This window comes from Ascaphus truei, chromosome 2 (genome assembly GCF_040206685.1).
Source record: "Ascaphus truei isolate aAscTru1 chromosome 2, aAscTru1.hap1, whole genome shotgun sequence".
NCBI classification, from domain to species: Eukaryota; Metazoa; Chordata; class Amphibia; order Anura; family Ascaphidae; genus Ascaphus; species Ascaphus truei.
In genome coordinates, this window is record NC_134484.1 from 203,983,494 (window position 1) to 204,008,129 (window position 24,636).

A 24,636-nucleotide genomic window follows, 5' to 3' on the forward strand; every position below is an offset into this window, starting at 1 on the left:
TATAATTACTAGTAGATTTTCATTCCACCAGCCTACATAAAAGTATTAGCAGACATTTATTCCACTGTAGTAGAAGGTTCCGTTTTTCATTCTGAGTGGGCCAAACAGAGTTAATATTTCTGGCTGATGTGCAATGCATTTTAGGATATTAGGACCCCATGATTATTTAGAGATATATATATATATATATATATATATAAACAACTCCTAAAGTCAATTAATATATAGGTAGTGTCGCTGCAGGAAGAGAAGTTTAAATAAACAGAAATTGTGTACTTGCAGCATCCTTTACTCAACTTGATTGTGAATTTGCTCATGTTACACATACCTTCTCGCTGAAGTTTGTGAGAAGTCGTGGTGAGCCCATTGCGAGCGGCAGAACTGCTTTCTGCCACGTGGTCTTCACCGCTTGGCAAATACTCATGGATAGTCCCCTAAAAAAACAAAAAACATCAAGACATTAAGTTACATATACACACAAACACACAAACACACACACACACACACACACGTCAAAAGAAAATGTGGCTGTACGCAAATCTCCGGGAACAGTGATTTGATAGAAGACAAAATGCAATAGTCTTAGCACGCGTGTAAACCTTCTAGCAGCCAGCAGTGCTGTACACAGCGCGCTTTAACAGTCCAGTTCCTTAGTAATTGTATAACTCCTAACTTCAGAGTAATCCTCAAGTGAGGGAAATAAAACCTTTACTAAAGGTAAATTCCACGGGGTGTGCACTTAAGATGCCTATAAAACTCATTCTCTCAGCTATTTACCACTAACTAAAAGACAGAAAGGGATTAACAGTATGCATTTCTAAGAAGGGAATTCCCTGCTAATGTGTAAAGCGATAAATGATAACTATAGGTACTTAAAAGTAACAGAATCAAATGTTAAAGTTGGCAAATGAAACATTTCAGCAAATTGGCCTCTTCTGATCACACGGGTGTACATGATTTCTCCACAATAAGAGGTCAGCAGCTACACTGGCGACACACTTTATTCGAGCTCGGCTAGTCCCACGAATTCGGGTATACCCGGGTGTATTGAGGTTTGTGACTGTTTTCTGCCCGAGTGCATTGAGGTATTTTCCAGGCAGGGATTGAAGCATTTTATTCCCGCTGGCTGCAATACTGCACAGTATATATATATATATACTGCATTACAATTCATGAATTTATGCCATCTGGTAGACATGCGAAGCATTGCAGCCTATTAAATCCTAATCATTATCATTTAACAGATCAGCCGCCCGTCAGCCAGGCATGAACCCAGGCTGGGAAGGCAAACACAACGGGGCTTGTCAGAGGTGAGGAGCGGCGCATTCCAGGTATCTGCCAGGTACATACTGGGTATTTGCTCGAATAAAGTGTGTCGGTGCAGTATTAATACTGGTCGTTCTCATTTTTAACCCACTTATCAATAGACAAATTGTCCACCATCATAATTGCCTTTTTTTCTTTTGTGCAAAAAAAAGGGTCACCATTATATGCTGAAACAATTAAAGCGGAAAACAATAGCCAAGCGAGAGGAATACATGTTACAGGACATTGAAAATACAAATGTTATCATTTTTCACAGGACATACTAATGGCAATTTAATCTTTCTACAAGAAAATTATATTGATAAATCGTGTGTGTATATAAATGCACACACTGGTCTGCCCCTTTAAATGATGAATATTCTTCAAATACAAAAAACAAAAATCGTGAATGTTCTTGGTTCAAAGGGTAATGACAAAAGAGCTGGGAAATAGAAAGTCAGAGCCTTCTGGGTGTAACACATGAGTCAGCAAGCTCTCATTTACTGTGTCATTATTGCACATCGATTGCTGGATTGCACTCTCTTTATATGGAAGAGATAAGCTTGGAATGTATGAAGTTTGACATGGGTGAAAGGTAGGAGATAGGGAAAACAAGTTAGCATAGCGTGCAAAGGTATCGAAAGAAGGGGAAAAACTACCCTAGCAAGAAAAGGGGAATTTCCTTCCTGAATTACAGGTGTTTCTCTTCTTACCCTATGTTTGCAAGCATGGTATGCATTTCAATAGGTAGACAAGTTCACCTCTAAAGAGTGGAGGAATAATTATTTCACAAACTACAAAAGGGTCTGAATTATGAATGCACAAGCACACCAATGACCTGCATGTTGCAGCCGTAGGCAATGATTATACCAAAAGACGCCGGCGGCGTGGTGTTGCGAAAAACCAAACTGCATGAATCCAATTGAGGGAAACATACCTCTAGCGACGTGCGCGCCACCTCGAACTGCAGGGCGGCAGACTGGATATGAGACCGAGGAATTTATTCTTGGAAGGCGATAGCCGCGTCACGAGAGCGGTTCAGCCAATAAGGGCGAACCGCTCACGGCCACGCCTCCCCTGCTTCTCTCCTGTCTCCTCTGCTTGTTCAAGATGGTGCTCGGCTGCGTGTGGATGACGTCACCAGATTGCGCTGCCACCCAGCGTCATCTGGTATAATCACAGCCTTAGAGCCATAGAATACTCGTCAACAATCAAAGTAACAACCTATGAAACGTTACACGTACCATTAGATTGCAAGCTCTTCATGGCAGGGACTCATCCTGTCTCAATCACCCCTTGCTGTGTGTATTTTAGTATATGCAACTGTAACAATTCCTAGATAAATCCCATATTTGTATCCCGTCTCAATCACCTCATAACCACAGACTTAGCAGCCCTAGCTGTCTGCAGCCCATGTCCAAGTAGCCCATTGTAAGTAGCAAACAAACTGGAGTTTAAAAGGTAGTTCAAAAGGAGGGAACAAGTGAACACCTACTGGCCCCGATTCCTGGATTTGATCTACGCTGGAGAGGATACTATCTATCCCAGACTGCATATCTCAGCACTTAAGTATTGCTGTGATGCCGCCTTTACTATTGATAGTTGCTATGGCCTCACTTGTTTTCAAATGATGCACTTCTTTCTACACTATTCTTATATCCCCATCTCTCCTTTCTTCGCAACTTCTCAGTTCACATGAACTCATTTCTCACTTGTGCCGGCTGTCACTACACAGCTATACCACCTGTACTAAAACACACCCCTACAAATCACCCTCACACATTCTCTTTCCATCCATGCTTCTCCTCCTCGCTTCAGGGGATCTCTCCAAATTCTGGTCCCTGCCTCTTTTCTACATGCTCTCATCCTTGCCTGCCAAATGCAACTTCTACTCAATCTGGTGTCAACCCCTCCAACCTCATACCCATCCCCTTCCACCCTCCCTCCTCTCTCCTGTGCCCTTTGGAATACTCACTCCCTTTCTAACAAGTTCCTCTCTGTGCATGACTTCTTTCTCTCTCTGCTCTTATTTGCTATAACTGAGACCTGGCTCACTCAGTGACTCTGCGCTGGAAGCTGCCCTCTCTTATGGTGGCCTTTCTTTCTCCCACACTCCACGCCCTGATGGCAGGGGTGGAGGCTCTCTTTCTTTCTCTCCTCAGACTCTCCTGTTCTTCTCCTTCGGGACTTCAACTGCCACATTGATGACTCCTCTCTCCCTTGGGCTTCCTGTTTTCTCTCTAACCTCTTCTCTTGGCCTTCAACAATGGACTACAGCCAGCACCCACAAAAGATGGCCACTACCTAGACCTGTTTTTCACTAAAACCTTCTCTGATGTCTCCATTTTCCCCTTTCCTCTCTCTGACCATCACCTCATCTTCCCTCTCTCGCTTCTCCTCCATTTACACCTTAGTTTCTGCAGAAAACTGCACTCTATTAACGTAGATTTGTCACTGCAGATCTCTTTTCCATCTACCACGTGCCCTCTTCTCCCCCCCCCCCATTCCCTCCCATCTCCTAAAACCACTTGCTCCTACTATAACCCCTACGCTCACACACATTTAAAACTCCTCCCTCTACTCTGGCACCTTTCCCACCTCCTTCAAACATGCAATAGTTATACCATTACTCAAAAAAAGCAAGCTTGACCCGGTCTTTCTAACTATCGACCTGTCTCCCTCCTGCCTTTTGCCTCTAAACTCCATGAACGTTTTGTATTCTCTCGCTTGCTCCACCTATTCTCTACTAGACCCTCTACAATCTGGCTTCCGCACAGCTCACTCCACTGAAACAGCCTTCACTAAAATAACTAATGACCTCCATGCTGTCAAAGACAGAGGTCATTATACTCTGCTCATATTACTTGATACCTCTGCAGCATTTGACACCATGGACCTCCCTCTTCTCCTTAACATTCTCCACACTCTTGGCATTAGTAACAAAACTCTATCCTGGATCTCCTCTTACCTCTCCCATCGTACTGTGTGTCTCTTCTGCCAACACCTCATCTATCGATCTCTGTGGGGGTACCCCAGGGCTCTGTTCTGGGACCTCTTCTCTTTTCTCTGTACACACTTTCTCTAGGTGACCTAATCACATCTCTTGGGTTTAAATATCACCTCTATGCTGACGACACACAAATTTACTTTTCAACCACTGACCTTACTCCTGCTGTACAGACCAAAGTTTCTGAATGTCTCTCTGCTTTATCATCCTGGATGGCCCTTCACCGACTTAAAGTTAACATGGCAAAAACAGAGCTACTCATACTGCCTCCCAAACCTGGCCCTACTACCTCCTTCCACATTACTGTTGGAAGTACAGGTAAACCCCGTTATAACGCGCCTCGGTTATAACGCGGTTTTCCCGTGGCTCCCGTTTAAAATTTTTTTTTTTTTTTTAAATTCTTATTTTTTTGCGCACACTGCGCACACTGCACACACACTGCTCATTGCTCACACTGCACACACACTGCTCATTGCTCACACTGCACACACACCTCCCAATACACATATACATAAATCAGCCTTACCTTGGGGATGATTGGTGAGGCCTGTGACTGCAGGGGGGGGGGGGGGCGCTGCGTGCCAGTGGGGGTGGTGCTGCGGTAGAGGGGGGTGATGGCTGCGGGGGGCCCCGATGCTGCGGGGGCTGGTGGGATGGCCCGGTGCAGCGCGGGGGGGCAGGTAGGTGGGGGTAGGTTGGCGGTACGGCCCGGGGCGGGGGGTGGGACGCCATTGTGCTGTGGGGGGGTGAGGGGGTGGCGGGGCCCTGCGCTGCGGCGGAGTGGCAGGACGACCCTGCGCTACGGCGGCGCGAGGGCCCTGTGCTGCGGCGGGGGGGGTGAGCAGTCTTCCGGAGAGATCCTTTGCTGTGTGGGGGCCCGGTCCTGCGAGGGGAGGTGATGGTGCTGGGGGAGGGGAGGTGACGGTGCTGGGGATGGGGGGGTTGGTGCTGCGGGGGTCCAGGCGGCTGATCACAGCAGGCACCTGTTCCACAATTCTGCTCCCGCGCGCGCGCTGGGCCTCCCTCTCGCGCCGGTGCTTAAGCCACTTGACTTCCGGCACTGTCGATAGGGAGACCAGTGCCGGTGCAGTTTTTTTTTTTTTTACATATATTAAATTAATGGGCACGGCCCTTTGCCCTGGGAGGGAGAGGGAGTGGGCTGGGAGGGAGGGAGAGGGAGGAGGCATGTGGCCCGCATGTTGTGCAGGCCTGGTGTAGGGCTTCTGGACACCTCTTCCTTCCTTCCCTCACTCCCGAACAGGCGCGCGGCGACCATTTTTAAAAAAAATAGCGCGACCCCGTTACCAACGCGGTGGTCTCAGGGTGGACCCCGAGGACCGCGCTATAACGGGGTTTACCTGTACTATCATTCACCTAGTAGCCCAAGCACGCTGCCTAGGGGTCACACTCTACTCCTCTCACATTCAAAACGTTTCTAAAACCTGTCGCTTTTTCCTCTGCAGTATTACAAAGATACACCCTTTCCTCTGTTGCTCGACTGCTAAAACCGACTCAGGCCCTCATTCCTCTCCCGTCTCAATTACTGTAACCTCCTGCTGTCCGGCCTTCCTCTAACCTGTCTCCCCTACAATCTATCCTAAACGCTGCTGCCAGAATCACTCTACACTTTCCTAAATCTGTCTCAGCGTCTCCCCTGCTTAAATCACTCTCCTGGCTTCCTACCAAATTCCGCATCTCAAACTCAATTCTTCTCTTCACTTTTAAAACTTTACACTCTTTTGCCCCCCCCCCCTAAATCTCAGCCCTAATTTCTCGCTATGCACCATCGTGACTTGCGTTCTGCTCAAGGATGTCTTTTCTCTAACCCCTCTGTATCTAAAGCCCCCTCCCGCCTTAAACCTTTCTCCCCGACTGTCCCACACCTCTGGAATGCCCTTCCCCTCAATACCCGACTAGCACCCTCTCTATCCACCTTTAAAACCCACCTTAAGACACCCTTACTTAAAGAAGCATATGAGTAGCACAGTGGCTAATAATATACACGATACATAAAGCTTGGCCCCCTGTAGACGCACTTACCAGAATTCCCTCCTACTGTCTCTGTACGCTCTGCCTAACTACCAATTAGATTGTAAGCCCCTCGGAGCAGGGGCTCCTCTTCCAAAATGTTACTTTAATGTCTGAAGCACTTATTCCCATGATCTGTTATTTATATTATTTGTTATTTATAGGATTGTCACATGTATTACCACTGCAGCGCTATGTACATTAATGGCGCTACATAAATACATAAATAAAGACATGCATATATGTCTGAAGCGCTTATTCTCATTGTGTTTGTATTTTTTATATTAATATTATTGTCACGTGTATAACTGCTGTGAAGCGCTATGTACTATAATGGCGCTATATAAATAAATACATAGGAAGTACAGCAGGCCTGTGACCGCTCAGCATGGGAGGGAACACAAGGACTGAATACACTTTTCCATCCTAACGTTGTTCATCCAAGATGGGGCCCAAATAGCCTCAATTTTCTGTTGGCTAAATCTCTTAAAGCTGCAGACCAAGCAATATCCTACATGTTTTGTTTTTTAAATAAATCAGTTCATACTAGGAGAAAATACTTGTAGCATTTTTTTTTTTAAACACAAGTACATTTTTAATGTATTATAAAGCAACAAGCATTTTGTTTCTATAGCAACCATTTACAAAGTCACACCCCTTTCCTCTTATGAAACAGGCTCTGGCACAACAGTTTTTGAGCCCTGCCCCCTCTCTCTAGCAGTGCACCAATTGTCTCCAGTGACTGCCTGTCAAATGATTGTCCCCACAGAACTTTGCATCTTTGGTCTCTTCTGCTGCACTGACAGCCATTTAGTGAACCCCCGAGCCGAATCTTCGCCGATCGATCACAGAAGAACGGATCGATCAGCAACTTAGCTAATTACTTATTGTGTGGATTGTATTAATGCACATATTAAAAGGGGGGGGGAGGAAATTAAATACAAAAAAAAAGGCAGCTTAGACTGCTGCTTTAAGGAACGATTATGTGGCCATTTACCCTGCGTGCTGTGGCATTCGCTCTTATTGTATAAGTTTTCCCTTCAACAGTATCCGATAGTGAAAATGCATTTCTCTCAAATTCTTACAACTCGAGTTGCTGAAAAACTTAGAAGAGATGCACACAAATTGCAAAAACTTAATGAGCGTTGCTTCCAAGAAGAACATTAAGCCCCCTGAAAGGGAAAGGTTCAAAACATCTCTCAGCATTAAATTAACATTAGAACATCTGACTGCAAAAATCTGCAATGTGAATTCCTGTTGACAGGGGTCAATTTATGAATGCAGGATTTTTAATGGCCGCCAGCAATCTGCCAGTAAAAACCTGCTGTGCTAACACCGTTTGTCTTGGTATGCACTGTATGCCTGCCTGGGCACCCTGTATGTTTGCTCACTTAATCATTTTAAGCTACAGGAAGGTTCATACTGTGAGCAGATGTCATTTGGTACTGAGGTGTAGTGGTTGCATATATAATTGCAAGGGCTTCAATGATCATGCAGCTCCAGTTACAATCACTTGCTAAAAGTCAAACAAGCTTATTACCACCATCATCTATCCATATGGCTGTCTTCTCTCCAGACACCCCACTCCCATTTTCGATGCAGCTACATGATCATCTGTTTTTGGGATGAGGCCTCTTTTGAAGGAGTTGTGTGTGGTGTGGGATGTTTCCTTCTCTCTGTTCCCTTCCAGCTGCACTTCTGCCATTTGCTTTAAAGTAGTTGGTAGAAAGAGGTAAGTGTCCCCCAGAAATGCAGACCACCTCCCCACAGTGAGGAAGGTTGACACAGGGCACAGGCAATGAGGGTGATAAACAGGCAAGGGGCCATGTTCAGTGTAGAGTGGATTATGGGGTACAGGGGAGACAAACCTACCCAATGTTACAGAATGGGGAAACTTTCACTGTATACAATATTGTATAGCATCACATAGAGGACAACGCTGATTATAAATATGAAGATAAAAGGAGGGACAGAAAATTAAAAACAAAACAGACTGATGGTATATAGTATATACTATTGTCACTTGTCAAAAGAAAATATTAGAAACCCACAATATCAGAGAGTAAGGGGACCCAGGTAAAAACGCAGTAGGGAGATAATATAGGGACAAGATATCAATGTTCTCATTTAATCCCAAGGGGACCAGAGTATTCATTTTGTAGATCCAAAAGCTCTCCTGTTCTGACAGTGCTTTGATTCTGTTACCCCTACCCCCCTTCTATTTAGAGGGACAATTTGGATTCCTTTATATCTCAGTAGTGTGGAATCTTTTTGGTGATGGATTATGAAATGTCCCGATATTTCATATCCTGTTTTAATATTTCTGACATGTTCAAGAAGTCTTATGGTCAGAAATCTCTTGTCCATCCAATATATTGAAGTGCACAGGGAAAGTCTAAGGCCTTGTCCAGGGTGGTGCTGAGCGGGCGGGCGCGCTGACACTGGCCGCGATGAAACACATTGCGGCAATATGTGTGGTCAGCATGCGCAGCGCTTACCTGCTTGCCAAGCAAGCAAATTTGAATCAGCCACTAAGGCGTCACGTGAGCGGTTCGCCCAATGAGGGCAAACCAGCTCCGTGACGTCTTGGCCGCACCCTCAACACGCCCCCTGTGCGGGCACCTACTGGCCACGAATTGCCCAGCTGAGCAGGGCGCAGTGCGCCCGCTCCCTGCCTGGCCGCAGCCTTAAAGATAGACTACATGATTTGTTTTACACAATATGCAGTCTTTAATACATTTTTCGTTCTTAACTTTGGAGATGAAGGATTTTGTGTCTGGATGGAGCATATTGCAAGCTATACATTTGCCACATCCAAAATTACCAGAATTATAGTTCGCCACAAAAATAAAATAAAGGTGCCTGTATAGAATCATAATTCTGTTTAGTAGAGGTTTTATGTTTTTTCAGAATTATCTTTTTGCAATAGGGAGCTCCTATCCATATTTTTGACCCTTAATAGGGCTTCATTTAGATTATTAATGTCATATCCTCCTTGGAGTAATCCCTTTGGATTAAATGAGGACCGATATCTGGTCCCTATGTTAAAATATCTCCCTACTGTGTTTTTACCTGTGTCCCCTTACAGTCTGATATTGTTGGTTTCTAATATTGTCTTTTGACTGAACTGACAATGATGGTATATACTAGTCTTTTTTTCCGGCCCTCTTTGTATCTTCATAGTCATAAATCAGTGTTGTCCTCTATATGTGATTCTATACAATATTGTGTTTTTTCATCACCATGCATTTGGTGCCCTATTTGTTCCTTGTAGTATTGTTGCACTTGTATGCTCACTACGTTTGATTTTCAAGATCCTTTGATAATATTTTTCTCCAGATCAGGCCCCATATATTGGCGTTACTAATATCTCTCTCGTTTCAGGCATGTCGATTCGGTTAAACTACACCTATTTGTGTTATGCCGTTCCATTTGTTCCTTATTGTTTTTATGAAGATATTAAATGGGTTTATGTCATTTCATTATTAATTGCTAATTGCAGTTAACCTTGTGATTATAAATGCTCGGCCAATCGAAGGAGACTAAGGGTAGTTTAAATATCACTTCCGTATGTACATGTCATGAACCCTGATGAAGTAGACTTGTTCTACAAAACACGTTGGATATTGTTTCTCTAGACTGCATACAGACACTATTGCCATCGGTGCTTGCAGCTTTAATTTACTATACTATGATAGTTGTGCGCTTTCCTCCTGTTTCCTATGCGCAAGTTAAGCCTATTATTTCCACACATTGGGACATTTTGCTTTTGGATCAAGAACTTTGACCATATTTATCTACAGGTCCAAAATTTGTTTTCACAAAAGCAAAAACACTTTGACTTTTCACCCAGTCTCTGACTATCAAGAGACAGGTCATTTTGTCATTCCCAGTGGCTCCTTTAAAATGTGATCACCAGGATATGTTTCTTTGCTAATGTGACCAGAACATTTAAAGCTAATGATGATATTCTCACATACAAAATTAAAACCTTCACCAATTGCAACACTTATGTAGTTTATTTAAAATACGTTTGCGGCCAAAGATATGTTGGCCATACCATAAAAAGGTGAGGATTATGGAGCACGTTAGATCCATCAAAAATGAGTATGTGGGGCACCCTGTGTCTAGTCAATTCACAAAATTGTCAGCATGGGGGCTTACAGAATTTCTCTTTTGCAGGGATTGAGCATGCACCTCTTCCCGTTCGAGGGGGAGTTAGGTTAAATCTACTAAACGAGAAATGTATTGGATCTTTTCTCTGTATGCTTTACATCACTCTGGTGTAAACATTGACTGGAATCTGCAAAATTTTCAGTGATCACATTAAGTTTATGATTATTTTGCATTAACTTCTGTGTCAGTCTATTATTAATTTATATTACTTACATTTATGTATATGCTTAGCGTTTTTATTCTTTATATTTTAGCTAAGTGAGAGCTTCACTTGATTGGATAACTCCTAATACCCAGGGATAATTAGTATGGAGTGTTTCACTACTCCGAGAGCTCTCTCCCTTCCTCTCCCTATTGGTACATTGCTATCTGTATTATGTTAAGAACTATTGTATGAATATACCCCCTGGCTTTAATAGGTTAATATCCCTACGTCTCCTAACTTCATTAGGTTTTGACATGAATACACATACTTCTGACCCTTTCGTTCTGATTGTTAGATGGGTGTGTGACGGTAGGGTGTAACCAGGCTCTCAAAGGTCAAGCCCATCAATGGTTATCCCTGACCCATGGGCAAGAGTTCAAGAAGTGTCAGCTCTTGAACCCAGTAACTGTAAATGCACACACTGTAAAATGCGGTAAAGAATGTATGTGTTTTGCCTTTCCAGAGATGCCAGCAAGCAGGGATTGCTAGGGTCAATAGGGGTTTTGCGGAGAAACTCATCAGAATGTGCCTAGGTAGTTTGCGTCCGGAGTTTTTGATTCCCCCAAAAATGTACCAGAGAATCATGCTTGGTTCTCGGATACATGTAGGCACATATCTCCCCTTTAAAACGCTTGCGCGACTCACCGCTAGGGTTCCCTGCTTCAGTACAGTCCAGAAAGGTAAATGGGGCAAAGGGATGCAAAGTGCCTCTGTAATTATATGGGGTCCCTAGGTTGAGGGGGATCCCCAGTTAATGCCCAGGTAGCCCAGAACCTGTATTGGGGTTCATGGGTCCTCCAACCATAATTATAAGGTTGTGAGGGGACTCAGTGTATGGGGAATAAAGGCTAGTAGAAAATAAAGTGCAGTATTTTATTCCCCATACCCAGAAACTAAGGATATAGTACAAGTATATTTTTATTAACATTGTGTTTGATATAGTATATACTGTTGTGCACGGTAAATGAGCGGGGACTTTTGGAACCAATGTTCAGACAGGCTACCAGGTCAACCAAGTTGGTGCCAGTAAGTCTGCTGAACATCGGAGATGAAAGCAACCAGAGGACGCCAGGAGTGTGAAGACCATTTGGGTAACAGGGAAAGGCTCAAGTACCCACATCACGGAAAGAATGGCAGTCGTCCGGCCTGCCATTTGTCCTACCAGACATGGAGGAGCCTGACCCAGCGGATGGCATCTGAATAGCAAGGGAGTAAGGTGGCAAATTTGCTCATGTCCCCTGGCAGATTCAGATTCCCCACTTACTCAGCTTGCCAGACCGGCTTCGCTCTGATTGGCTGAGGACAAAGTACCCACGCTCTGCTTGGCTATAGTATTTTGTGAATCAACTCCAAAATACTATAAGAAACCCCTAAGCCAATCATCGGAGAGATCCTGAGTGACAGAAACACGGGTGGGCTTTCTGAAAGTGCTCTTGCCCGAATAGCAGAGCACTGGCTTCAGAAAGGTCTGCCCGGAAAATATTCTAAGTCCAACTTTTTGCGACCAAGTTCTCAGAAAGGAACATAGAGGTCGCGGTTTGGATTTGAAGCCGATTTTAGTTCCAGGACGTTTGGAGCCAAGTCCCGACCAAAGAAAAACTAATATTTTAGAGTGCACAGCAGCTAAGAAAGTCTAGTTTTTGACCCCAGTCCAACAGTAAGTGTGTCTTTTCGCCTGTATTTTGTGCATCAGTGTGCATGCCTATTTCTGTGAATAAATCTCAATGAAATAAATTATCTTGTTTTGCTCAAAATATGATCCTGGTAAAAGGTGTACAACAAACCTGGTCTCCCGTGACAGGGTCTTTATGCGATTGTCACTTTAATACAGTTATAATGTATAGCAATAGCTTGTCATTACTGGCGTCACTATATACAATGTATTGGAGATGGTTTTAAATTGGCTTAGTTACGGTACACGTACTGTAACATGTAAACATTTAACTTTGTATTCATATTGTGTTTGTATGTGCAATAAGGGCTACTTTCCTCAGCTATACACGATACACCCCCGTCCTGAACTTGATTACTATTCCCCTCCCACCCACTGCAGTGTTTTTGCACGCTCTAGGGGCAGAATGTTCTGGATGTGAGTTCTATTTCACACCCGACTATCATTGTAAAATTCTCTTTGACAAAGCGCCACTTGAAGGCGCGAGACGCATTAGAGATTCGTCTCAGTTGTTACACCGCATGTGTTAAGTAAATAACTTTTTGGGATTATGTGTCAGCTTTTTTTATTCAGCAGTGCTCTGTTTTTTTGTTGTTCTTTTAATCTATATTATACACATACAAACACACACAATGAAGTAATGTCTGTTACTTAGCAAATATGGTAAGCTTTATGAGTGGGCAGGACTAGATTTCCTCCAGCATTTAGTGTGCCATCGTGAGGTGTTGCACAGAATTTTGCATGAGCAAAGCACCCTCCCCTCATTTCCATATTTGCAAAGGATAGGGAAAACGATAGATATGCAGTTTCCCATTCGGTGGCCTTACTGAATAGAAAAACAATTCCTAATTTCCAAAGAAACCAAAACAGACCAATGTTTGCTTAGAGCAGGATTACAGTCTGTAGAGGAAGCCAACAATCCTGGACTGCAACACACACGTCAGCGCAGGGAGAAACTAGGGCAACAAGGCATGCCACTCATTTTCAAACTCAGATGTGGACTGGCGAGGTTCTGCAACGATTGGCCTTTCAACGCGACTCCATATGTATACAGGAAAGAAAATCTAATCAGAGCCCTAGAGAAACCAATTTAGAAATACAAGGGCTGATGAGGAACATCTATTACCAAGTTACACAGTTCTTGTCTTCCATTATGAACTCTCAAAAAACCTGTTGGTTCTTAAACAGCAAATCCCCGTAAATTTACCTTGACACCCAAAAAGATGACAATCCTCTCTTGCTTTGTGCAAGAGCAGCTTTATTGTAATGGTCCCCCCCTCCCCCCCCCAAGACAAATTCTGAAGTCTTTACCGTTTGAAGTACTTTATGCTTTTGTTAAGGGTTAATGCCATCTGGCCTTGGACTATTTAGTTGGGTACATATTGCAACTGGATTAGTTTGCCTTGAAAAGCTGTACCATGTAATGAACCGCTCTCTGTACAATGCCAGCCCCAAAAGCTTCCTTCCATTACAGAGCACACAAACCAACTTCTTCTCTGCTACTGGCGTGGCTTGCAATGGATTCATTTGCAACAGAGGACACAATATACACACTTGCCAGATTGACTTTTGTGTTTGCCATGGTTTGTCTTTAACAAGCAGCAATGAATAATTAATTAGAGGGGTCCTACCTTTGTGGCAGTTTATCTACCAGTGGTCAGAGGGGGATAATAACTACTATATACAGGGGTTACACTGCGTTAAGAACAGGCAGTGAGGGTTAGTAGTAATCAATGCTTTTGCTTCTACCCTAAGCAAAGGCAGCTTTACGGCTGCTTTTGTAGGGCGCACGGAGCGGACAACATACAGCACCACAATGCGCCCGACTGCGCGCGCAAGGAAGAGCGACCGCACGGCAGAATTTAAGAGCCAAATGATTGGTTTTTCGCGCAACGGCCGCATCACGAGAGCTGTTCAGGTAACGAGGGCGAACCAGCCTGGTGATGTCACGGCCACGCCTCAGTGTTCACTGAACGCACGGGCGACAGGCACGCGTGACTCCTTGCGCTCTGTCGCGCATGCACTATAATCACAGATGACGGTGGAAAAAGTAGTGATAATACATACCAATACAAACTAGTATTTAAAAATCATGTTAACTGGTATTGAGGTATTTGTAGCATTAAGAGGAGAAACAAGACTTACTTGATGAACTAATATGCCCAGTTTTGGAATTTCATGCCAAAACCATGGCAATTGCACAAATCACTGCTCAAGTATGAATGCCGCCAAGTGTGACAGATGTTGGTGAAAGTTGGCACCATCATTTTAGTACTAGAACAAAACCATTTACAAAAACTTAGGGCCATCACCACCAAGACCCCAGTAAGAGAGGACAAACGCCTACATTTACCAGGCATCAATGCGAGGCGACTTAAATAGCAGCTGACGCCATCGTGGCTGCATGGAAGATGACCCCTTCGATTAATACCATTGTCTAGAAAATATTTGAGGTACTTTTGATGGAAGGCTCACTGCATTCCTGAAGCAGAACACAAAAACCTTTTATAAGGCATAGGACCCTTTGACATTGTTAGTATGCTTCCGAGAGCGACCCATCTGGGTCAGACTTCAGAGGAAAAACCCCACATAAATTATACATGAGCGCAGCGCAAGCACTCAATTGAGGAAACCATCTATTAGCAATATGTATTTTCAGGTATTCCTGTTCCAGTTCATACGGATGTTGGTATTAAGATAGTAGTTCCCCTTTCCCCCCCACACCACCCACCCCTTTTTCTCTTTTCTGAACCCTTTCCCTTTTTACAAAACCTCAATAAAATAGAAGAGTTAAATAGCAGCCGATGCTGGATGGCTGTGCGATACACCACATTGAGGCTTAGCGAATCTCTCCCAAAGTGAGTTACCCTTCATTCTTATTAGTATTCATCTCTGATCACAGAAGTCTACTGTAGAGGACGACAATTTTATTGTAGCCAAACTAACAGGGAAGCCTGTAGAAGTTACATGCATGAAAATCACACACACACACACACACACACACACACACACACACACACACACACACACACACACACACACACACACACACACACACACACACACACACACACACACACACACACACACACACACCAGAGCAGTTAGATCTTCATTAAACTTAATTTTAAAAAAGACATACGCTCAGCTTTGTAAGGTAACACGGTAACTAAATAATGGATCAAATTGCAGTGAAGAGCGTAACCACTACCCCAGACATTGAAATCACAAATAACTAACACACAAGTAGTGAACCAGACAACAAGCATTATGTTAATGTAGTATTTTTTTCGAGCCGTTAACAGAGTGTTAGCAGAGATGCAACGAAAATAAAAGTTGACAATAGCCATTTTTTCGCTTTGAGACAAATATGTTTTATTCAATGGGAAAAGCTAAACTAGGGTTCCTCTGGGTTACCACAGTTCTTACAAGGCTGGAAACTGCCGCTTTAATGCATCCTGCTTTGATGGTTTCCAGCAAAATCCTTGTTAACCTACAGTTAAAAAATGTATCATTGTATTGAATCACTACTCAACACAAATATTGCTTTTAACCACCTCCTTATTTTGGTTGGATTATGTTGTATTTTAAAGCGGCTACTCCAAAACAGATTATCTCAGTCTTCTAAAAATCCCTTCCAAATATTGTGGGACCACCCAGGGGACACACTGATGTCATAGTACTCAGACTGAACGTCTGCTGGTGTCATGTGATAGCCCTCTTGCATCACTAGAACACCCCCGATGACAGAAGCCACGTTTCACATGTGCTTGCAGGACGCTTCAGTGATCAACAGACGTCCAAGATAAAATGCACCAAACCCAGCTGCCAAGTCAAATCTTAGAGGATGGGCTTTTTTAACATGCATCACAGTTTAGATCATCGTTTCCAACAGGGCTGTGGACTGGGGAACACAAGGTTACAGCATACTAATTTTACTCAATACTGTACTTGTTAATTTCGTCATACAGTGTACACGGCATGAAATAACATGAATTAAGCAGACAGGGGTAGAGCGTGTTGTTGAAAGATAGAGGAGATCACCCAACCTTGCAGCCAAATGCCTGACTACCCATGTTACAGAGGAGAAAATAGCTGCAGAAACAGGAGTTGCATTGCCCGGAGTTCACATTTAATGCATCAGTCCAGATTAGAATGCTTAAAAGTATTTATAGCAAATAACTTCCCGGTAGTGGAGTAAGAAACCGCTCTATGTGGCTTTTGTGCAGATTTAATATAAATTGTGTTTGGTCAGATTAATAGTCTTAGATTTTTTTTAAAGATATAATATGGAATTAAAATCACTAGGCAGCAACATCTGTGGGGAAAAAAAAAAAAAAATCATGCAATCTGCAAAAAAAATGTCAAGTAGCGATCTGATGGGCAAATGGCAGGCTAATCACATTAAAAGGAACAAGAGCCATGCGTGTGCCAGCCTTCATGCTTTTCTCACACCAGGTTAAGTTTAATTGAATAGAAGTCTCATTCTACACTACCGAACATCCTCCAACCTAGAAGTGGTTATCTCCGTGTAAAACAGGACTGCAAAATTCTAGTGACAGAAGTGGATATTGTTCCCAGACTACAATACATCTCCAATAACATTACTGTGTGTATTCCCCAAGCGAAATACCATTAATGCCCTGGCTGCCCCAGACCCTAAACCCGGGCCCCAAGCGAAATACCATTAGTGCCCTGGCTGCCCCAGACCTTAAACCCGGGCCCCAAGCGAAATACCATTAGTGCCCTGGCTGCCTCAAACCTTAAACCCGGGCAGTCCATTAAAAAGCCAGGTAAAGTCCTGTCCTGAGGGGATGATCTCATAGACCACAATAAAATGATTCTAATTAAAACAAATATAAACATTGATTTGAATGTACGGATTCAGATTTCAAGGCATTCCCAGGTCATTAATGTCCAGCACTTAAATCAGAAAGTTTCTGCATGTTCTAAAGCTTTAATATATAATTAGCTTTAAAAACCTTCACTGTTAAGCAGTTGAAGACGCCCGTTGAGAAAGCTCTGCACATACTGCAGTGTAACATCTATAAAAGAATACCGGACTATCCATTAAACGTCATCTCAAAACAGAAAGGGCAGAATCATAGAAGGCAGCGTAAAAAGTATCTGTTAAATGCCATATTATGGATTGCACTCAACACAAAAACAGGTTAACATCACATAAGAAAAAGGGGGAGGGGGAAGACTTGAGATATCTTGCATTGTTTCCACTTGGAGTCAATTTAGAAAATGCAGTTAGCAGGCTCCAGTCCATTGGGAAGCATTGATGACTTCCCAGTGAGCAACATACGTTTTGGGTGTTGGAAAGATACATAACTAGAAATGTCATGTCTGTGAGGAGGAAGCTATTAAGTACACAAATCACTGCTACTACTGGGAAAGGCATTTCCCCCCCTGCGGGCAACTCCTGAAAAGGTTAATTGCTGGGCTGCGTTTTGATGATTTTTAGAGACACACAACCTGTGTGCAAAGATATAATCCCTGAATACATAAACATTACAGCTGGCAAGCAGAGGAATACAAAAAAAAGTAGTATCACAGAGGAAAAAAACCCCAAAATGTAACTGTATAAATGTAGTTGGCTTCGTAAGAATAATTAAGTCCCCCGCAACTCATTCGCTTCCAGAGATGCTAGCAAGACCACTACTTATTTCCATTGAAAATCAAAATGTTTTTATTCGAGTACAGATTTATTCTAATTTATAACTTATTGTTCTCAGTTTATAGCCGTTTAGTTCATTATGGCATCATAATTACTTTACACAAAACAAAGGAAAAAATGCAGATCAACAATTGCTCTGGAGTTCATATAATGTATTTTTTTTTTTTTTTTTTTTTTTAAACTAAAAAAATAAGTATTTTCACTCGACCTTTAAAAGGCCCCAATGACGTACCAAGTATGTCATTTAGTGCACTGTGAAGGTGACGTGATCTCCATCTGGACCAGTGTTTCTCAACATGTGTTCTTAGGCTCCGTCCCTGGTGGCCGTTGGTTGCGCGCGTGCCACACAAAGTACAGTCCTCTATGGGGCAGGCCCCAGTCGGCGTGGGTGCGCACACACACGATGGCCTTTGCCAAGAGACAAGATTTTTGTCTTTTGGAGCGGCGGCCTAGCGATGGCCAGGTTACGGCGGCAGTTCAGCCAATGAGGGTGAACCAGCTGCGTGATGTCATGGCCGCGCCCCCGCCACGAGTTGCCTGGAGTCCATCAGGCCGCTCTGATGCAGGGAACGAGCGTTGCCAGGCACCCGGCCGCGCGCATTGGGGCCATAGCCTTACAGGGTTCCCAGCAAATTTCAAGTGATTTGCAAATTGTACCAAACACAGAAGAATTTACAATGTATCTGATCTCAGACATGATATTAGAGAGGGTTGGGGTTCTTTAATAGCGTGTGACATCAGATGCATTGTAAAGAACCCCAACCATCTCTAACAGCGTGCCCGAGATCAGATGCATTGTAGAGAGGGTTGTGGTTCCGCAGAATTTTACAATATAATTATAGGGTTCCTTACCCAAAAAATAAGTTGAAATACTAGGCCCTGCCGGAGAGAACATGGAGGTGGAAGTGCCAGAAACCCAGAAAAAGTAAAGATTGCCACCGGATATCGTGCTCCGGTATCTTAGAAGCTTAAAAAAAAATTTACATAAACACGAAAATGTCAGTTCGGGGGACAACTCGGCTCTAATGTATGTAGGTAGTTTAAAAAAATAAAATTAAAAAAAATAAAGACGATTTGCTGCTTTATAGGATTACAGACCAAAATCTACAACCCCGTAATTCCCATACAAAAATGAGAAATGGCGGTCTGTTTTAATAAAGAAAGGCAGTCGCCTACATTTAATACAATGAACACATCACTACAATACTTCGGTACTAGGTCGGCTCTCTTCCCGCTGCTGGAGAATATTTGCGTCTCATTCATTCCAATGTCCAGTTAGGTGAAGAGTGTGTCACAGCATGTAGCATAAGGGTCAGGCCTTTATGGGCACAAGATACCTTGACCAAAGTCGTCCTCTTTACACTATCATTTTTTAGCTATAAATCCCGATACCACTAGAGTTGGTTCCAATGTCTCAGCCTATGATCACAAAGCTTGTACCAGTCTTTGCTTCTAGGAGTGACTGACTCAAACAGAACAAGTAGTAGTGACACGTTTCACACGTTTCACAGGTTTAAGTGCAGGTGACAAAACAAAACAAAAAAAATAAATTGTTTAATACATTTACATTTTTTTTTTAGAAAGTACTTATCTCCTTAGTAACCAAATGTCTTGAAGGACCTTCCCAGACCCTACCTAATCACCACAGACTGGACACCACCAGCCACTGAATTAAAGATCTCGTATACGCACATGCAGCAATCTTTCCAAAGCCTATTGAAAAGCGGCCAAAGACTGTGCGTAACATTTCACCTTGCAATCCATTTCCTACTAGGGACTTTCACTGCAATGCCTGCCTATGGTATTACAGAGAATACACAGCCAAAGGTGCGTTGAGAAAATGCATTGTTGTAATGGAACCAGACAGTGATGGGAGTCACAGCTAACAACCCCCACCCTTAGAAATTAGGCGGCTGCTACCGTATATAAAGCCATTTTCTGGTGAATATATACGTCCAACTGCCTGAATCTTTTGCTGACAAAATGTTGCTCTTCGCAATCCTGCCAAGCATCAATATAATACTGGAACACAGTAAAGGGATCAGCAGTTACTGTAACCCCACCGATTTAACTGTTGAGTGCCCTAGGACACAGCCACTACATCATGGCCACTGGCCCCGAGTGCCCTATGATGTAGTAGCTAGGTCCCACCCAAAAACACTCATCTTCTTAGGGGAGTGATGCGATCTGAGCTGATGGTGTGTAGGGGGGGGGGGGGGGAGGGGGGGAAGGGGTTGCAGTCACATTCTAGAAGTGCTGAAGGTGCCGTAACTCTGGCTCCACATATACTCAAAGGGTTAAAGCAGCAGTCCCTCCTAGCACCCTTTTTTTTCTGTTTTTTTTACAGTAATCGAACCAGGGGGCGGGGGCTTCATCAATATCAGGTAACCGGGGGGGGGGGGGGGGGGAAGGGGGAGAGGGAAAGCTGTAAACTCATAGCTCATTTAAATTCACTGAGTACAAGACATTAAGTACCCCTCTACAAGCTAAAATAACTACCTGGATTTCAATTTCATGCCACCATGTTATCCAGTTCTGGATGTAGTGTCGAGATGGACATTGCACAAATATATCGTTTTGTTAACCTCGTCGCTACCAGAGCAGCCTACAAAAACGCAGGCGGAGTTGATCTATATGAAGGTCAGAACCTAATAATTCATGATGTGCTAATCTACTTCAGCCCTTTCATTTTTTCCCAACTCTTAAATTGTATTTTTTTTTTTTTACCGGTTTATTATTTCAGTGCTACCATGCAAACCTCTCGTCTTAAAGTGATCATTCTTGGTGCTTTAAAAAAAAAAAAGTTATTGATTTTGTAACAGGATTTAAACCCGGGGAGTTGCTCCAGAGCTGAACCACACTATTTTCAGCTCTGGGGACCCTGTGGTTTCCAAGATACATACTAGTGAACTTGACTGTGTTGAAGCCCATCTAGGAGAAACAAAATGGCTATTTAAATTTTGCAGGTCCTGTGGGCCAATAGGAAGCTACACTGGCATGGTTTCCAGTTTTAGTCATTTAACCCTCACAATTCAATACTAATATGCATCTCTGGATCAAGGGTGTCCCCAAAGCTGAAAAAAGATAAGTGTTTGCTCCGGGAGACCCTCTGGTCTGCAATCCTATTAAAAATCATTTTAGTTTTAAAAAAAGAGGGATTTCTGCTTTAAATAAATAAATGGTCATTTTAACACGAGGCAAGTTTTTAGCAACCAATACCTAAAGAAAGAACAGCAGGAAAAGGGAGTCAATGTTGGTAAAAAGAAAGGAGACCTTTATTTTTTTATGTTTTTTTTATGGCAAGTAGAGTGGATTGCTGCATTAAATTGCAGTAACAATGTAAATATGAACCCTTTGTTTTAACATTTTCTACTAGGTGTCTCCATTTTATATATAGTCTTCCTGACTGCCATTTCCTTTTATAGAAGTAAATGTCATTTAAAAAAAAAAAAAAATGAATAAAAAGCACAGAGACCAGATTTATATTGCCTTGTGCAATTTATTTTCTTTCAAATAAGAAACATACAAGCAGAGAGCATAGGGCGAGTTAATGATGATCCCGCCACACTACACATTTGTAAGCACCTCCGATTGTGAATGTTTATTTCACTCATTTCAAAATGAGGATTCAATATAGTATTTCATATGGCGAAACAGAAATGTAGTATTCATGGCATCCCGGAGAACCAAAAATATCTATTTTATGGTTGCTAAATGCTAATGGTAATGGCTAAATGCTTTTGAAGACTAACATTCCCTCCCATACCACCAAGAACAAAATAACTTTTTGTGAAACGTCACTCAAGTCTCCCCACGCCCTGGCACATTATGTTTGGCATGTGTATCAGTGTATGCAGACAGGAAATCAGAACCCTTCTACACCAGAGCTTTCCAAACTGTGTGTCGCAACACGTTAGTGTGCCGGCTGCAGTGTGTAGGTGTGTCACGCGAACGTAACAAGAAACTTCTGAGCGGTGCGGAAACTGGGGGGCACATGATTATTTTAGGGGGATGGGCGCGGGCGGTTAGGGCCACCAACAGGCAGTTTGCTGGGCCGTGCGCCATCTCCTAGACAAAACTGGTCACCACAGGGTGACATGCGCGTGCTGGGGGAAAAGAAATAAAAATCCCAACCTGACTGGTTAGCGCGCAGACAATCTCTATCTGAGCTGCACATTGAGGCGCCTTTTCCTGCATGGAGCGAGTAAGTTAAGTACAGCTCCATGCCCACCCCCATGTCCGATTTGGCCCCCCTGCTCCGATTGGCCCCCGTGTGCCCGATCCCCGTTTGTGTGTAATAGTGTGCAAGAGTGTGTGTGCGTGTGTGCGCATGAATACAGACACCAACCCAGTCAGTCAGTCTCTCACCCTCTCTGTCACTCATAAATGACAACAATTTTGGAAATGTATGTTATCTTACAAATCATATATTTAAAAAAATATATAAATGAAAGGTTTTCATGAGATGTGTTGTGTCCCCATACATTTTGTCATTACAATTTATGTATGTGTCCGTATCTCTTATAAGGGGTTAGTTTAACCTCCGGTTTGCTAGTAAAAACAGATTTACTGTGTCGCGAAACGATGCATGTCTAAAAAGTGTGTCAACAACATGAAAAGTTTGGAAAGCTCTGTTCTACACTGCAGGAAAAGCAAAGCTGAAAGGCTGATGCCCTCGTCCAAGGCTGCGATTATTGGCTTGCATATCCTGATCTGTGCGACTGGTTGATTTCAAGTGTTGGTTGTATTAAGTTTGCAGTTAGAATTAGAAGCAGTTTGAACAAGGAAGGGGTTAAACAAGGTATAGCATATTGAAGTACAGTTTATTGTTAGTACTTATAAACTGCATAGTTGTTACAATAAGCAGGATTGAAAATGCGACATGTATGTGCACTTTGAGCAGCTGTTCCAAGGAGCATACCGCTGTGAGAAGTGTGAGAGGGTGGTCCCTTTAGAGTCCAGAGATTGCTGATCGGAAGAGGAAACTTGCCATATTGAGGGACACTGACAATCTTGAAAGGGGTTTAGTGCTCACTGAGCAGGCCCTTGCTTCGACTAGTGGTGCGGTTAGTGAGGAGCAAGTAGGTAGCTGGGTAACAGAAGGGGAAGCAGGGGCAATAGGGAGAGGCAGTCCAGTTCAGAGCTGACCCCTTCCCAATAGATTTGTCATATTGAGAGAAGATATTTGGAGTGTCAGTGCAGAAATGGCAAGGCTGGGGGAGCCAGATTCCTCTAGCAGCCAGGGGAATAGTACCTCCCGCACACTCAGATACCAAGAAAGATTGTGGTGGTAGGGGACTCCATTATTAGGAAGGTAGATAGGGCAATCTGTTGCTGTGAATGCATGAACCGAACAGTTTGGTGCCTCCTGGGTGCTCGGGTTTGGCACATTGTGGATCGGGTAGACAAGAGATTGCTGGGAGGGGCTGGGATTGACCCGACGGTCTTGGTACATGTTAGCACCAATGACAGAGTTAGAGAAAGATGGAGGGTCCTAAAAAAATGATTTCAGGGATCTAAGCCAAAAGCTTAAGGCAAGGACCAGAAAGGTAGTATTTTATGAAATACTACCAGTGCCGTGTGCTACCACAGGGTGACAGTCAGAGATCAGGGAGGTTAATGCATGGCTAAGAAAGTGGTGCAGGAAGGAGGGTTTTGGGTTTTTAGAGCACTGGGACTCCTTTTCTGAGAGAGTCTTTATTCTAGGGATGGATTACACCTCAATGAAGAGGGATCTTCTGTGCTAGGGGGGGAGAATGTTAAAAGGGTTGGAGGAGATTTTAAACTAGGATGGAGGGGAATGAAACAGATAACGAACTAAATAGAATAGATGAGGGAACAGGTGGTATGGAGGTAGAATGGGGGCAAGTGCGAGTTTGACAAGCAGTGAGACACCCATAGTAAATACAGATAATACTAGAAAACTTCTAAAGACTAAACCAAGTTGGCGCAGAAAGGAAGGAGAAGATAAGATAATAGTACAGGCTGAAAAATGAATGCAAGCTTGCTAATGCAAGAAACACACAGAACCCCAGCAAGCTCATTTTAGGAACCCCTGAGCCCCCACAAAATATATATGTATATAAGTGTCAAAAAGGTGAGCTACTGAGTGTGGCAAATGTATACATCAAGCGACAGAAGTCGAAAGCTACATCCAATATGACAAAAATACACAGTAAAATATATTCTCTTGAAAAAAGCTCATTTAGTTTAACCCTTTGGCCAAAGCATCGTAAGCCTGCAAGCCACGTCAAGGCAGACCCAGTTTGCAGGTCCTAACCCTACCAGATAAAATACTAATATACCTCTATTAGGAGGGCGAAAGACCAACATTGGATCTATATCCAGTTGAATGAGAAAGACCTGCTGACTTGGGAAGTGGGGAGGGACGAGCTTAAACCCTGGGAAGGAGGAGCCACTAACCTCCAACAGATGAGACAGATGAAAATAAGTTAACAAAAACACACAGAACCCCAGCAAGCTTCCCAAGTCAGCAGGTCTTTTTCATTCAACTGGATATAGATCCAATGTTGGTCATTCTCCCTCCTAATAGAGGTATA

General features: G+C 43.3%; 1 protein-coding gene across 3 annotated transcripts in view; it reads right to left on the bottom strand.

Annotated features, from left to right (window-relative positions):
- The window catches only part of ZCCHC2 (zinc finger CCHC-type containing 2), a 71,035-nt gene that overhangs the window by 31,029 nt on the left and 15,370 nt on the right, over positions 1-24,636 (bottom strand). For all 3 annotated transcript variants that reach the window (XM_075585859.1, XM_075585860.1, XM_075585858.1), the window contains exon 2: positions 329-434. In XM_075585859.1, coding sequence (XP_075441974.1) covers positions 329-434 — 106 coding nt within the window. The remainder of the gene's footprint in view (positions 1-328; positions 435-24,636) is intronic.